The sequence below is a fragment of the Necator americanus genome, chromosome V, assembly GCF_031761385.1.
Source record: "Necator americanus strain Aroian chromosome V, whole genome shotgun sequence".
Taxonomy (NCBI): domain Eukaryota; kingdom Metazoa; phylum Nematoda; class Chromadorea; order Rhabditida; family Ancylostomatidae; genus Necator; species Necator americanus.
This window is the reverse complement of record NC_087375.1, coordinates 19,188,628-19,204,794: the sequence shown is the minus strand read 5'-3', so window position 1 is coordinate 19,204,794 and position 16,167 is coordinate 19,188,628. Positions and strand designations below refer to the sequence as shown.

Below are 16,167 nucleotides of genomic sequence, written 5' to 3'. Positions count from 1 at the left end.
CTATGCGGCTTATATACACCGCACAATAAGCCGAGGAATGCATAAAAATGAATGTGACCCAAAATATCTTTTCGACAGAAGCGAGACAAAATAAAGGTTGCTCATTTCACATATAAAAAAGTGATTCATGTGGAAGAATCTCAAGAAATTTCACAGAAAGAAATGAATCATAATGCTTTCCTAGAAGGTTAGTGAAATTTGGCAGATTGAAGAAAAGCGATAAATGATCTTCTCGCATCCATCTGCGAAGCGATGCGAGAGGGTTGCTCCGATTCCGTAATTTGAAGCATCAGCGGCAACGATGATCGGGAAACTTGGGTCAAAGTGGGTCAACAGGAGATCCGAGCTTAGGATTGCCTTAATCTTGTCGAAAGAAGATTGGCACTCCGGTGTCCATGTGTAGACAACATCCTTTTTCGTAATAGTGTCCAAAGGGGCGCGTAGATTGTGGAGATCCTTGACGAAGTTTCCGTAGAAAGTGATGAATCCCAGAAAAGAGAGAAGTTGACTGACGTCATTCGGAGCGGGCATCTTGTGGATAGCTTTGGTCTTTTCAGTATCGGGACGTCGTCCTTGTGTGTTGATGAGGAACCCAAGATAGTTGATCTCCGTCTGCAGAAAAGCACATTTGTCGAGTAGAACGCGCAATCCGTAGTCTTGAATCCGCTCTAGTCGGGCACTGTGTTCGCCGATGGTTCTACCAGTAACCAATATGTCGTCGAGATAGGCGGCAGCTCCAATCTAATCCAGCGATAAGAGCATCCATACATTGTTGGAATATACCAGGAGCTGGTTTCTCTCCAAATGGTAGTCGGTTGAAGCGATACAGTCCATGTTGATAGTGAGTAGCTGCTTTGAGACGTCGTCCACTTCCAATCGGAGATATGCTTCGGCTAAGTCGAGCTGTGAAAAGTAGCGTCCCATTGCGAAAGTGTCCTCTGGGGTTGGAAGCTGATGCTGGTTTTGTTCTAGTGCATCGTTCAGTCCGGTTGAGTAGTCTGCGCAGAGACGGATCGATCCATTTCTCTTCTCAACGATGACGATGGGTGCTGCCCATTCTAAGTGATCAACGGGCTTCAGCACATGTATAGACACAAGTCGATCGATTTCGGTTGAAATCCTTGGCATAGTGGCATAGGGCACCGGGCGAGCCTTCAGAAAGACAGGCTTGGAGTCAGGCTTCAGAGCGAGTTTAGCCTTTGACTTTGTACAACATCCCAGTCCAGGAGCGAAGACTGCTAGGAACTTCTTCCTCAGGCGCGTTGCAAGAGAATTCAAGGTGCTGAGCGTCCATGAAGAACAAGCACCATATCCTCGATGATCATCAAATGATGAAGTTGCATTCGTAGCATCCACAAACGTTGATCGGTTCGTTGTTGGCAGACTTCAGTGTCAGACGGGGTGGTTGCAAATTCGATCGTCCCATGGCGGTCCAGTCTACAGTGCTCAGCAATGCGACGTCTGCTCCAGTATGAAGCACTGTCAGCATGCGTACTGTCTTCCCATCAATCTATACTCTATGGTAGATGCGGTTTACAGCGACGTCAGCATGAGTCGAAGCTGTAGAGACGGTTTTGGCAGATTTCCGCTTCTGTTTCGGATTCCGGGAATTTTTTTTTGCAGAATCTTCGCTTGTGTCTAGAGCGTCTGCGGTTGTGGCTTCTCTTGTTCACGAATATGCAGTCTCCATACCAGTGATTGGCTACGCACCGAAAACAAGGTGACGGCGGCTCACGATTTCGACTCTTTTGCGAATCCAGGACATTGGCATGCGGTTCACTTGATGGTTCGAGGAGTACGGCATCCTGTCGAATGTCGAGAAAGTGCTGAACTTCGGCGGCAAGCTCCTTTAGCGTGGTTTGAGGCTTGCCCTCCATCCTGCGAAGGGCACGAGCACGAAGAAGAACATCGGCATCTTGGAGGGCAACAAGTCCACATATCCATATGAGACATTTCATCTGCTTATGTGTGACGTCATTGACCTCAGTCATGGCATGGCGCTGATTGACCAATCCGGTGTAGTTGCGGAGACTTTCCCCATTTCGCTGTGTTTTGAGGTAAGTGTAGCGTCTCGCGAATACTGACGTATTATGTCCGAACAATTCCTTCAGAACAGCCACGGTGTCCGTTAAGGGAGCATGCCTTTTTAGGAAGAATATGGTTCGCGAAACGGGCATATGTGACGGCGTCGAGTTTGGAGACGATTAGTCGAGCTTTTGCTGCATCGTCCAATGTAGCACCGTCCATTGAGATTACATCCTCGTAGCGGTTGTACCAGATCTCGAATGTACAACCATCTTCCGGATCGTACACGAACTCAGGCAAGCGTGTCGATAGAGAATCTGTGACGAATTCAGTCGTAGTGACGGGTGCTGTTGGAACGGCTGGATGTGAAGCGGAGGTTATCTTTTCCATACGCTTCATCAGCTCAGTGAACAGTTGCTGCTGAGCCTTGGTTTGGGCTTCCAAGATGATACACAGAGTTTCAGCAATCGTTTTGGAGCTGCTGTTCAGAGCGAGGCGCGACCGCAGTAACAGCAAATCGACCGGGCTCACATCCTGGGCCAAGTGAATGTCCACTCAGCAGTTCGGCCAGGCAAAAAAAGCAGTATTCTGAAACTTGACCTTCGGTTCGACCCACTTGGAGGTCGGCCTAGAGTCCTTGTACCAGAAATCGACTTGACCAGCAGTTCGACCGGGGTTGGAGCCGGGGCTGGAGCAAAAATGCTGAATGCTTAAGCAAAAATGGTCGTCCTTCGCGTTGTAGTCCGCTGATGGCCAGTTGTTGTGGATGCCGACACAGCCAAAGAAGAGAAGCTTTATTGAAGTGGAACACGGAGAAGAGAACAGTGTAGAACAGTATGGGTTTACACTAAAAAAATAACATGGTGAAATTCCCATCCTACAACAAAAGGTGTTCTTCTAGCACTGATGAAAATACTGCATCTCAGTTCAGCGTTCTAGAAGAGGAGGGTGGTTCATCTGGGAAGCACTAAAATTCATTAGATGCACTTAGTACAAAAAGGGCTAGTGCATGAATAAATTCAAATTTCAGATTCAGAAGAAAATGAAGGAAAGAGATAATGAAGGAAAGAGAAGGACTAAATTGCGATCGAAATCGCGCTGTTCGCATTAGATTCTCATCTCATGTAATCATTTCGTCATTGACATTCTATGACATGTGAAAGATTTCCTGCTGGGGTTCTCCTATATTTCAGAATCTGGACCATCATCACCTTTTCAATAAAAAAAATGTGCACGGAGTGACATGAGCTCTTTTCGCGTCCACTTCAACTTCCAAAAAGCTCACAGTAACGTTGAACTTCGTTGGAATCCACTTTTCAGGATAATTTTACGAATTCTCTACTTTCAGTGTAAATGCTAAAAGATCGTGAAAGAGACGGAAGGAAAAGTTAGCGAAGGGAAAGTATGAGGAAAAACGACACGTTTCCCTGCAAAATCTGACTGAAGTTGCACTATAAACAACTAGAGCTACGAGTTCCGTCTAATGAGGTCGGATCTAGACCCGTTGACTTAGTTGTTTTTATAGAAAACCAGTACTATCTCTACAACAGTTTCTTTACATTTTTTGTGGAAAAATTTAGCCCAGAGCTCAGAACGCTCGGCAGAAAAGCGGAGTCAATTTCTGTTTTTGCCCATACTGCAAAAGTTAAATATTACTCATCAATATATCGGAGATTTTAGCGTGACATCTTCTACATGCGGAGAAGATGACGCTTTTTTCATACAATCTAAACGTATGGTCTTCGACAGACATCGACCACTAAAAAGAAAATCTCGCTGATATAAAAACGATCGCTAGGACGGCAATCAAGTACCATCTGGGTGCATGCAGCTCTTGAATGAATAAACTCAAATAAATTCGGGAAAGAGATCCTAGACTGAGACGGGATGATGACGAGAATGGAACATTGCACTGTGCAAGATGACCTTTTTATGCCGTCATCAAATATCTCATTCTCGTCGTGCGACGATGTGTAGACTCCCGGATCCGTCTGCAGACTACTTTTCAAACTTTCGCGATTTTTGTTTTGGAAATTTTCAGGAAGGAGACGAAAAAACATGAAGAATATTGTTTGATTTTAAGAGATTTAAGAGAGAAAAGATAAGAGTAAACAACTTATTCGGAGAGAACATTCCGGGAAGTTTCCAAAGCTGCTTTCTTTCCACGGGAAATAGAGTTCAGTGCACAGTTAATGAGTGTCACAGGGGAATGCAAAATAACCTTTTTATATCCAAAAATCAGATAGGTAACAACCACCAGACTCAGTTAACCAATGAAGTAATTCTTTACACCCGCAGTAGTAATGAAATATAAACGCGCATCGTCAATTTCATCACTCATGCAAATGTGAAGAGTTGCTTCGTTAATACCACGATTACGACGTGGCGAGGGAATCCGCGGGAAAAGCTACAGATGGAGTTGTAGATTGCGGGTTCAAGGGTGGTTCCACTCATCTCTCCATGATCCCTGGCTATTACGAGGTAGGTTAAAACGCTCCTCTATGTACACGTTCCGATCCCTTTAGCAGCCTATTCATTAGTTTTACTTGAATAGAGTAGTGACAAATGACCTTCGACTGACTGATCTGATCTTCGATTGATCGAATTAAGATGCAGCTCGTTGCAACTGAAATCGTGTTAAGAAAGCCGTACGACGATTAGGGAGAGTTAAGCGGAACCACCCCTGATTCTTCAATCTACAACCCTAACTCTAGATTTTCCTGCGGATTCCTTCGCCACGTCATTCGTATGCTGACTTTCAATGAACCAATCAGTCCTACTGCTGCTGATCATTTTAATTTCTGGAAGTAACTGGGATTTCGTGTGTTCTCACTGTAATACATTTGTGTTGTATATGACATACGTTGATATTGTTTCCTATCTGTTGTTGTAGCGAAGTCAGTACAAACCCTTAAACGGTGCTTTTTCCCATATTTTGATCGCTAAAAATAATCATATATAACAGACGAATAACAGACAAGACGAAAACATTGTTTCTTTAGAGTTCTTCTCGGTTCTGTTCCTCAAAAATGTAACTAAACACATGTAGCAGGCAAAATTCCTAAATTAGTGCAACAAAGGCGTAGTAATTTCCTAGCGAAGATGTATGCTCTTTGAACTGTTCATGGCGCCTAGGTCACATGGTCATTTTGTGGATTTACCTCAATGGATAATATTTCCTAATCAACAACTCTGAACGTGCAAGAACAGCTCGAAGTCGCACCCATTTTGATTCCTTGTGTTTTTGATAAGAATATTTGTGTATCTCCCTACTTCTTAATGTCACATAATTCTGAGAGATTCTGCTTTGAGTGGCCAATGCTGCTACAGCGTACAATCTGTTTGTTAATGCAAGGTATAGTCACCCAAACGATTATCTAAGTCCGAGTTTCGTCTGAAGAACGACGTTTCATTCATGACAGTAATTCGTTGGGTATGGGAACTAATCACAGTGCCAGAAGACGAGATGGACCTGCATCTCACCTAAGGCTCTTGTTTCAAATCATCAAATGTATCATTAAGGAGGCACAATCCAAAAAACCCGCTATTGCTTTTGTTATTGAATCTTATATCTTCCCATCTGCTCAGCCAATCCACTGAAAAATCCAGGGAAGTGAGTTCCCATCCTAGCAGAGGATCCAAGAAATGTCCTGATGCGTTAAGGGTATTGAACCAATGATGTAAATATAATAAGACTCCAAAGCCTTTATGAACCATGGGTTTCTATTTTGTGTATTGGTGTGATCCGCGTTTTACGTTGTACTCGAAGTCTGCTAAGCTGTGCCTCGAGGACTCCTAAATGTCTGATATAGTGAACTGTAACAATCTTCCCTGTATGCCGAACAAACTACTACAATCTCTGTACACTTTATTCAGATGCTTCCCGTACCATTCCTTTCAGGCAACAATAAGACAACAGGCAATGATGCCGTCAAGAAAGAACTGTAACAACAATTTTACCGCGTCAATAGGAGGCCTTAAGACCGTCTCAAAACAATTATTAGAAGAGAATGCGAACACTAAAGCAAGTCTGCACTGTATAATGTTGCATCACATAACAGGGATGTCGGAAAAATCCTGTTACATCCAAGCAGAACACTATGAGCCCTAATGGTCTAAACAGAAGAAATGACGTGAAACATGCGACCACTTTGCAACCGTTTCTCACCGTGAACTAGTGCTGATTTGTTGTTATCTCTCTCTTTTCAGAAACCGTAGGGACTACTTTCACGGCAAGAAAAGCCAAATAAATAATTAGAAATCGTTCGATCTGCTCGGACTTTCGAAACCGAAACTTCACGAAGAAATCAGGCATGGTTGCTAAGCAAGCAGACACCAACAAGTTAAATAGAGTGCAGTCAACAATGTGGAAAAGAGCTAAGCTGGAAAAACAAAGTAATCAACTGTGGAATAACATATTTATCTTGAGAATAGGAAATGAACTGATCTCGGGATGAGAATAATCGGCAGCGATGTATAGAAATAAAATCTGTAAAGCAACTTCATCTCAAAGCCATGATCACCTGAAAATCAAACAACAAAAACTAAAGGATACAAAAAGAACCAACTAAATTGTTAAAGCTGTTTTGGTAGTCTTGAACATCTAGCTGATCCCCATACAGGTAGAAATGTGTTAGCAACAATGCTTTCTCCCAGGCAAAAACTTGTGCCTCTGAATAAATTCCACTCCGGTATTGATGTAATTTCGCAGTCGTTTGGTCTTGCTGAAAAACCACCAATAAAGCTCGAAGTTTTTTCTGAGAATCAGGTCAGCAGTAGAGATTTCATGAAAGCATTGCGACTTCGGCAGTACGGAAAGGCACGAATCTGACGTAATGAGGGAATCTGAGGGAAAAGCTAGAGATGGGGTTAAAAACTCCCGCGTGGTTCCGCTCATACCGCGCGTTGCAACCGAAATTGTCGAAAAAAAAACGGCGTGAAAGACGCCAGTTTTTTTAAACAAAAATTTCAGTTGCAGCGCGTCACCTTTGTGCATGAGCCGGCGTACGGCTAAAGATCAGCAATGTCTTCTCAACACCAAGTGAAGAAAATGAATAGGCTGCTGAGACGATCGGAACGTGTACACTGAGGAGCGTGCTAATTTACCTCGTAGGAAATAAAGCGGTTTCCACAGCGTTTTTTTAACGACGATTAGGGAGAAATGAGAGGAACCCGCAATCTATAATCCCATCCTAGCTTTTCCCGGTTATTCCCTCACCACGTCAGAACCGTGATGATTGCTGTTTGAATCCTGTCGAACAACTCAATCTGTGGATGTTAATCTATCCAGAATTTTCTGAAACAGTAAAAAACAAATGAAGTAGCAATTAGAAAAAAAAATTACTGTAAAGACATTCAGCGTACGCATCAGACGAACCCGGAGGTGATTGCTGGGAACTAAGTGGACGAAGATCTGCAGTAAGTAGAAACTACGCAATAAACGGCTGCTGTTAAAGAACGACCAAGATAATTTCCACCTAATCCTCCGAAACTCTCCGTTGACAAACAGTCGAAGTCGATCAAACTTGCTGCCAACAAGTCATCATCTTGGCAGCCGAAGTGCAACGATGTCAAAGATGGAACTGTCATCATGTCTTCTTTCAGCGGAGATGTAGGATCCTAAAAAGATTCAACCGTCAGCTTCCCAAAGTCATTTCTGACTGAACTGCAAAAATCAACGATTCCTCTCATCAAGCTCTAATCGCCTCATCGTGGCCACTGCAAGTGATGCGTTTGTCCACAACGACCTACAGATAAAGGGTAATACCTTGTTCGACATAAGTTCAGAGAACTCAGAACTAGAAGTTGAACCGCTCTTCAGCTCCACACCACTGTCGCTAACCGTCATCTGAAAAATAATTTATGATCAGACAGAAATACTGGAAATATATCCTAATAGGCGAGAAAATTTGGCTCACGAAGGTGATGGCACGACATAAATCATGACAGTTTTAGTTACGTTCACAAAAGTGCAGTAGTTTCAGGAGCAAATTAATTGCTCAAACCCTCGCCACATAAGCTTGTCCAATGACCCAGACAAATTCTTCAATGTTAGGATAAATTGGTAATCCGAAAACCGGGAGAAGTTGCAATATTATATTCTCGTTCTCGTTATATTTCAACGTCCCGAACCTGAGGAAAAGATTTGAATCGAATCCCCAGTTTCTACAGCGGAAAACTACCAACTATGTAATCCGCCACAGGAACATGTAAGAACTGCCTCATTATTGCTTTGAAAGGCATGAACCGAATAACAGCGGGTATCAAATTATCGAATCTCTACGAATTGAGCCACCTTTTGAGCATTCAAATATATGAATTCACACAATATTGCAGACTCTTAACTAGTTTGAATTTAATTAAAAAAGAGAGGTTGCACAAGGCATTGAGAACACTTGATTATTCATGGATCAAAAAGGTGAAGGAAAAAGTAAAATCGAAACAAGCGTACCTCAGTTTGAACGCCCAATGGGGCAGTAGCAAAAGGATGAGACGACATATGAGGATGTTCGTGAGGTGATGTTGCACCATTCTTCATTATTGAGGCGTACGACATAGTATTCCGTGGAAGAGATGTCAATAACAACTCCTTGAACATAACACAGAGCACTCTAATTGCACAATCTCTACAAAAAGAAAACAAAACTTACTACACTGTTAGATGGATCTTGAGAATAGTCTTTCGAACAGCTTGATATAGAATCGTCTTGATCAGCGAAGTGCCCAGACATGACTGAAAATTGAGAATAATAGAAATCTTTCGATAGTTTGTATAAAAAATATAGTAGAATATGTAGAGTATGCCGAGCGGTGTAAGAAGGGCTACGTTGCACGTTACTGATGAGCGATACATTTGAACTGAAAGTCCTCCTTGGATCAAACATGTAATGTTATATGAAACTCAAACAAAAACGTCTTCTACCAGACTTAGAGCGCAATGACTCAGACTTAGAGTGAAAGGTAAGCGCCCTACTTCAAATGTGTAAGGTGCTCAACATACAGTTTGCAAAAGGTAAACTCAAAAATGTTTAGAGAAGTATTCTGCGCGTCAGCTTTCAAATCAACTATGTAATTATGAATAAAAAAAAGTTAACTTCTACATAAGGAATAATTTTCGACGAGAAATTTTCATAATTGAATTCTATCCTTTTCCTGACAGTTTAGAAGGATGCACAATAACAACATTAACGTTCCGGTTTGTACAACCATGCAGAAACAAAATCACCAACCAGAATGAGCTCTATTGTCAGTTGCAAATGCCGGCAAAAGTCCCCAAGCATCTGATGCGTAGGTCAAGGATTCTCTTCGTGACTAAAGAATTAACAAACATTTAAGAATAACTTGGAATCGTTAAGGTATATAGAGAAATATAACGGCTTGTGAACGAGTTACAGAGCTTTTTAATTGAATTATGAGCTCATCTAAAAGAGACCTCCGATCAGATCATATCGACTTTAATTAGATAACATCCGTCCTAGCTTCTCTTTATAGCCACCATCAGGTCCTGCAGTAGGACCACTGCTATAGCCGGGTGTGACGCAGTCGGGTAGTGGTGCGCTTTAGCCGCACGGTCGATGCTTCGAATCCGAATTGGTGCTCACCAGGCCTTTCATCTCTGCAGGGTCGATAAATTGGAACCATACCTGTCTGGGAGGATAAAACAGTACTTGATACATCGGCTGGCCGCTGAAAATCATTGTATGGGCCAACGCGCGTTTCGAGACCTCAACGATTACGGATTGCAGTAAAACGCGTTTCCGCAATCCAAGTGGATTGGTGCGACAGTGACTTTATCTGAGTTTCTCCTTTAATACTCAGGCACTCCCTTGTTCTGAAGAGCTATAAGAATCTGAACAACCCTGAAGTTCAAAATGGGAACCGCAGAAAGCGAACCACCTCTAGTGACATATGTAAGAGGTGCTTAGCTGCTAGCGCAAACTGCTCTGCTAAAAATCCTAATTGTGTTTAACTTCGTACAGGAAAAAGAGAAAAAAGGAAAAAAAGGAAGATTGTTCGTACAGGACAATATTAACCGTGCGTCGCAACATAAAGCTGTTCGGACGTCTTTCGCAAACATGGTCATATCATTCAACTTCCTAGTGTCATCGCCCTCGGGTTGTGGCAAGCACTTCAGAAGACGTATGGTATAATCTAATAGTATAATTTTGTAGTCTATCCATGCCTTGCATAAGGGGTGAGGGGGGTCACAAGCTGATCACAAAATCAAATTCTGTACCGTAGTTGAAATTCACCTAGGCTACAGTATATGAATGTAAAATGATTAACATATGTGAAGTAATCCTCTAGACAGTAAGGGCAAATGCAGAGGTTTAACCTCTACAATGCATACATGTAACTGTCTTGGAGCCAAACGAAAAAGGCGTTGCAAATGAAAAATTACTTGACTTAAAGGGCGAGTGGATGTTATGGCTAATCCACTTCTTCGCCGAGGCGAGTCGTCCATGTTGTTACATGTTAGGGCACATCCTATTCGATCTTCCGCTAGAGCTCGCGCAGAATCTACGCATTCGTCGCTGTTCCATCTTCTGCAAAACGTTACGCCTTGCCTGGGCTTCCTTCCCAGGTTTCTTAGTTTCATCCTTCAGCACTTCCGTCCAAAACTTTCTTTCCCATCTGGATCCTCCTCCTGTTTGGGTTTAGACAAGGCAATACTCTTTAGAATGTTGTTAAGAAATGGAAGAGGATTTTCTGGAACTACTTTAGAGGACGGGCAAGATGTTGACGTTTTTCTCGCGTCATCCGCCGGTACAACATATCCACTTCTGGATAGATTTCTTCGTTATTGCACACCATTTGCCAAAAGTAGCCAGGCATCCGTCTAAGCTGCTTCTTTTCCATGCAGTCGAGCTTCTCGATCACCGTTGACGGCGCTGCCCAAGTCTCAGATCAATATATCACGATAGGGCGAATTGCGGGTAGCCAGACTCCCACTTTGACATGGTGACGACGGCGGTCGACCACAGGCACTTCGTCATGAAGTTGAATACAGAAACGGCGTAACGCACCTTTGCTGAATACCTCTCTCGTAGCTGCCGTCGTTTTTCAGTACACAGCCCGCATAACAAAACTCATCCATGACTTCAATAGATTCATGCCTGCTTGCATTTATAAAGGCGGAGGGGTAAACTGTAGGCTTTAGCCTACTTCGGTACAAGGTGGACGACATGTTGCAACTTTGCACTGCTTGATGCGAATATCACTACATCGTGAGCACACTCGAGATTGACCAAGGGGCATGCAGAGATGCTAAAACGACATTGTTCAATTGTTCTTCGCATGATATGATCGACGGCAAAGTTGAACTAAAAAGGATCCACGAGAGCCCCACGTCTTACTTCAGTTTTCACTTCTAACAATAAATTAAATCCAGCCGATGTTCGAACAACACCAGTTGTTCTTCTATTCATGTCCTTGATTAGGAGAATGAACAACCGTCCTCGAACACCACCAATGCGAATCTTATTGAGAAGACGGTCACGGTGAGGAGAATGAAGAGCGGCTTCTAAGTACAGAAAAGCTAACTCTAGAGGCTCCGAGTGCCGCTCCCACATGTTCTAAAAATGAAAAGCTGGTCAATCGTATATCTTTTCTTGGGCAGAGATCAGAACCACCGAATAGGTCTGTGGTTCCTCGCTGACCGGGAAGTGAACATTGGTCGCAGGACATGCTCGAGTTCAAGGACTGATAGCGCTCGTCTGTTCACTAAGATGTTGGAATGTTCCCTTCGGATAACTAGGGTTTCTTTTCCGACAGCGACTCCGTTAGCACCGCCGAGGACAGGTGAACATCTCTTCATTTTGCCGCTATAGAAGAGTAGAGTAGAGAATGGGCTACTCTTCGGGTTCTTTTCCTTCCAGGTTCTTCCACACTCCTTTTCGCTCTGTTCGTCATTTCATTATCGCGATCACGTTCCAGCTGACGACCCAAATGTCTCCTCAGACGCTTGTCGTGGCTCAGATCCCCAGTAGTGCGGGCTACACATACAGAGTTGTATGCGGATCTAGTCCCCGCAGATGCAAAGGCGAACTTCTTCTCGGCATCAAAACCGGAAGCGTCTCCATTGCAGCAGCCAGAATACAACTGCTGAGAGAGCACCCCTCCTTAAGCTTCTTCTTCGTCCGTGCTCCAATATTTATCGACACTCGTTGGCGGAATTTCTTTCTACATTCTTGGTCCTTCAGGCCTGTCATGTCGATCTTCGGTTGATGTTGAACTCCTCGATTTCCTTTCTAGAACCCTAACTTCAAAATGAGAAGATATGGGCGGTGGTCATAATCGAATGCATCGTCCTACACAGATCTAGATTTTCGGATATCCGACAAAGGGATGTTCCTTGTCAAAACGTAGCCGAGCTAAACTCTAGTGGTTCAAGTGTTATCTGGTTTCCTGTTTTCGGCTGGAGCGGCCTTTCTGGCGTTAAAGGGGTTGTCACTTGCCACGTAAGCTGATGGCGTCGATGATTCCTCTCAAACGTGGACACAATTATGAGATTTGTCTACTCACAAAGATCTGCCACACCACTACCGTTGTCCGTTGCTTTGCGGGATAATACCATTTTCCATGCACATAGGACTGTTGTTCGAGACTAACCTTTGCGTTCGCACCAATTCCCGCTAGCTAGCTGGGCATCTTGGATAACATCTTGAGTTCATCATAAAAAGCGTTCTTATGATAGTCTTCAGCGGTCTCCGTAGGTGCATGAGCACTTACGATCCAGAGTTTGTGTCCTTTGCAATCCCGTAGTGCAAAGGACACTTCTTGACGACATTGAGCCTAATTCTTCCACCAGGTTATCGTAGTAGCTCCTCGCAGCTACGGCGCGGCCTCCTACTTTCGTCTCATAAGCATTGCCTCAGCATATGGTGTACTTTTCAATGTTAATGACGAGACGTCACGCGATGCGCGTTTCCTGCAATGCTGCAAACGGCGCATGTGAATATCGCAACAATCAGAGTACAAATCCGCTTGTTGGAGTTCATTCGACAGCTATCGGGTGCTCGCCGTTACGTTACGTCACGAAATGGATCCTTGTAGCCGAATATTCCATGCAGGTTTTCCAGGCACTTTACCTATGGGAGTATGGGCTCTGGCAATGTGCTGGACGACAGCACCCTTCGGCAATGTGTGGGAAACTTGCCCCTTATAAGAGGGCAAGTTGTATAACTCGTACGCTCCCAAGACGTACACTCGGATGCCTGATTGCGTTTAGTAAAAGTATAGCCACAACGAGCAGATAACAATAAGACTTGTATACGCGGCTCAAAGAATACTAATTTATTATATTTGAAAAGAATTTTCTGAAGCACCTTCGAAACCGTGCAAAATGAATAGCAACCTAAGAGGGGTCCATTCGTCCTCACCACCTTAACTATACATCCAGTACCATTTCGGAATAGTAAAGAGAAAAATTTGTTTGTTCTAAGAGAGACAATCGCAAATGAAACTGAAAGTTGAAACAACAAAATAGTACGGCGGTAAAATACACTACTGGGGTATAGCGCTTGCTCGATACAAAAATTTATCCGTATCGGTTTTATAGAACAATTCGGCATAACACTCACCTCAAAATTAACATGACTAGTGAGAGTGGAGGAGATCGAGGATGTCGATACATCGCGGGGTTTAGCCCCGTGTCGGCGCCTGAACTGAGAAGGAGCACATAACACCTGGAACAGAAGATAGTCAAAAGTATAGGATACTCACGTTAATCCTCGAGGCTCACGTTCCTCTTGGTGAGGCTTCGATGGGACTTTTACAAGTCCAAAATTCAATTTCGGAAGAGCATTCTTATTTCTGTGCTTTTTCTTGTGTGGTGGTGTTCGTAAGCCTGCAGCAAGAGCAGCCTCTCGTTGGGCCTCGGCTTCTTCTCGTGCTTTCCGTTTCTGAAATTCGTCAACAACCCAAAATAGAGTTGAATCCTCAAGTTAGTCTCGGACTGTTCATAAACAGTAACAATATACCTGAATATTTAACATAAAGAATATCGTAGAATATACGTACTAATCGGTCGTAAGCTGCTAATTCGTCCATTTTGGTCATGCCAAGTCCGCAACGGCAGCGACACACCTGGAAGCATTTCATGGTCCGTTCATCCCAAGATTCAAGACTTGTTAATGTGTATGCTAAAGCGGTATACATATATATATATATATATATATATATATATATATATATATATATATATATATATATATATATATAATATAATATATATATAATATATATATATATTAAAAGGATAAAAGTCACCGGCGTATCAATCCACTTGGGATGCGCCACGCGTTTTACTGGAATTCGCAATCCATAAGGTTTTGGAACGCGTGTTGGCCTATACAATGACTTGCGGGGGCCAGCCGATGATCAAGTCACTGTTTTTATCCTCCCAGACAAGTCTGGTACCAATTTATCGACCCCCGAGGGATGAAAGGCTTGGTGAGCACTAGGGCGGGTCCCAACCCTCGACCGTATGGCTACAACGGACCTCTAACCGACTGTGTCACACCCGCACCAATATATATATATATATATATATATATATATATATATATATATATATATAAGGTGAAGTAAAAAGTTCTGAGCGCTTTTGCTAGATGTCTTTTCTAAGCAGTATCTACGTACGATGCTAACATTACATCGGGTCATCCTATGCGACGACTTCAAGGTGATATTACGCTTAAAAAAGAACCAAAAACGACTGTCATCCAATCCCTGTGATTCGGCCCAAACGATCGACAAACCTTCATTGACAGCCAAGAACGTCTTGTTGTGTTCAGTGGGATTGGAAAGGAGCTTCTCCCATCGGCCAAACTCGGATCTCTAACGTACCAACAGCCGACCACATTGAAGCAGGCGATCGACCAGAAGCCGCGAGAATTGACTAACAGGAAAGCTGTTGTATTAAATCAAGATAACGTCAACCGCACACATCTTTAACGACGCGTCGGAAGCTCCGAGCGCTTGGAGTTTGGTTCTGCCTAACCCGTCGCATTGTTCAAACCTGGCACCAAGCGACTATCACCTTTTCAAGCAAGTGCAAAATTTTGTTGATGATACAAAACTGGCTTCAAGGGAGGCCGGTAAAAATGAGCTGGTCAAATTCTTTTTTTTTTGCCAATAAGGTCGACGACTTCTTCAGAAAATGCGGAATTTCGAAACTCGCATCAAAACGGACAAAGTTATCGAACAAAACGGCGCATATTTGATCTAAATAGGTTATTCTTAACTGTGTTAACTTCATCGTCGAAAAAAAGCGAAAAAAAACGTTGAAAATTTTTCCTTCACATGATATTTGATATTTGCAAACAGGGCAAAACAGATATCAATGAATGCATTTGTGAAGCTGGGTATAGCATAGCAAAATTGTTTCTGAATTCTTAATGTATATGATTCGTTGAAAAAAAGTGGAAGAAATGACGATAAAACAGATTTGCTCCATTGAGCACGAAGTTAGAGAGTAGAGCTATTCCTGAAGAATGGATTTGGGAGAAATTCCAATAACCCCTTTGTGATAAGCCCATAGAGCTTAAATGTAAATAATGTAGCCTTAATAGTCGGGGAATACTTTCTGTTTCACCAGCTGGGAGCGCAACCATATCTAGCCTTATGTTCAGGGTTTGTAGAGCAAGAGAGCTGGAAAACCAAATGAGGTTTGAATGGAGAAAAAAGTGCTAGAAATGAACATGACAGAATATTCCACTTGACGAAGTCTGCGTTTAGGCTTCACACAACTTTTCTTCAGATCTTGTTCGTTCCTATTCCACATCACCTGCAATTTCCGCCCCTTGTAATAAATCCTAAATGTTCAACTCCTTTTATTTTTCCCTTTAAAAATACAGCAATATACGTATGGTGTCATCTTCCTTTTTGGTTTCTATGGTTTCTACGCCACGCTAGATCATCTGATTGATTTGCAAGGCGGAGTAGGACGTTTTTGATTGAATGTCTTAATTTTCGTATTCAAAGTCAATTGTACGGTGGCGTTCTGCAGCGTCCGGGTCGGGTGTCATATCATCGCACACAGAAATACGTTGAAAGATGATATAACAAAAAGAAACGTCAGTGCGAGCGAACAAAAAAAAAAACATCCGAGCGTCACTCATCACTTTACTATCTGCTGGG

The 16,167-nt window shown here is 43.0% G+C and overlaps 2 protein-coding genes across 5 annotated transcripts in view; both read right to left on the bottom strand.

Moving 5' to 3' along the window:
- Positions 1-180: 180 nt before the first annotated feature.
- Positions 181-1,991, bottom strand: RB195_014409 (uncharacterized protein; the record flags this gene model as incomplete). Of its 2 annotated transcripts, none has more annotated exons than XM_064204666.1 (3): positions 181-612; positions 784-1,384; positions 1,711-1,991. In XM_064204666.1, 3 exons carry the CDS (start codon positions 1,989-1,991, stop codon positions 181-183), a joined length of 1,314 nt encoding a protein of 437 aa, XP_064060546.1. The 2 variants fall into 2 exon arrangements, with proteins under 2 accessions (XP_064060546.1, XP_064060547.1); XM_064204665.1 differs by having other exon boundaries at positions 181-741; positions 1,711-1,958.
- A 97-nt stretch (positions 1,992-2,088) lies between these two features.
- RB195_014408 (uncharacterized protein) overlaps positions 2,089-16,167 on the bottom strand; it is a gene marked incomplete at both ends in the record, with an annotated part of 21,465 nt that continues 7,386 nt past the window's right edge. The window contains 14 exons of one of the 3 annotated variants that reach the window (XM_064204664.1): positions 2,089-2,559; positions 2,626-2,713; positions 6,441-6,514; positions 6,594-6,619; positions 6,690-6,749; positions 7,370-7,438; positions 7,503-7,644; positions 7,793-7,873; positions 8,477-8,614; positions 8,676-8,758; positions 9,255-9,336; positions 13,608-13,686; positions 13,750-13,928; positions 14,047-14,112. In XM_064204664.1, the coding sequence (XP_064060543.1) occupies positions 2,089-2,559; positions 2,626-2,713; positions 6,441-6,514; positions 6,594-6,619; positions 6,690-6,749; positions 7,370-7,438; positions 7,503-7,644; positions 7,793-7,873; positions 8,477-8,614; positions 8,676-8,758; positions 9,255-9,336; positions 13,608-13,686; positions 13,750-13,928; positions 14,047-14,112 (1,638 nt within the window). Of the gene's footprint in view, positions 2,560-2,625; positions 2,714-6,440; positions 6,515-6,593; positions 6,750-7,369; positions 7,439-7,502; positions 7,645-7,792; positions 7,874-8,476; positions 8,615-8,675; positions 8,759-9,254; positions 9,337-13,607; positions 13,687-13,749; positions 13,929-14,046; positions 14,113-16,167 lie in introns of those variants that run through there. The other 2 variants (XM_064204662.1, XM_064204663.1) reach the window with 2 other exon arrangements.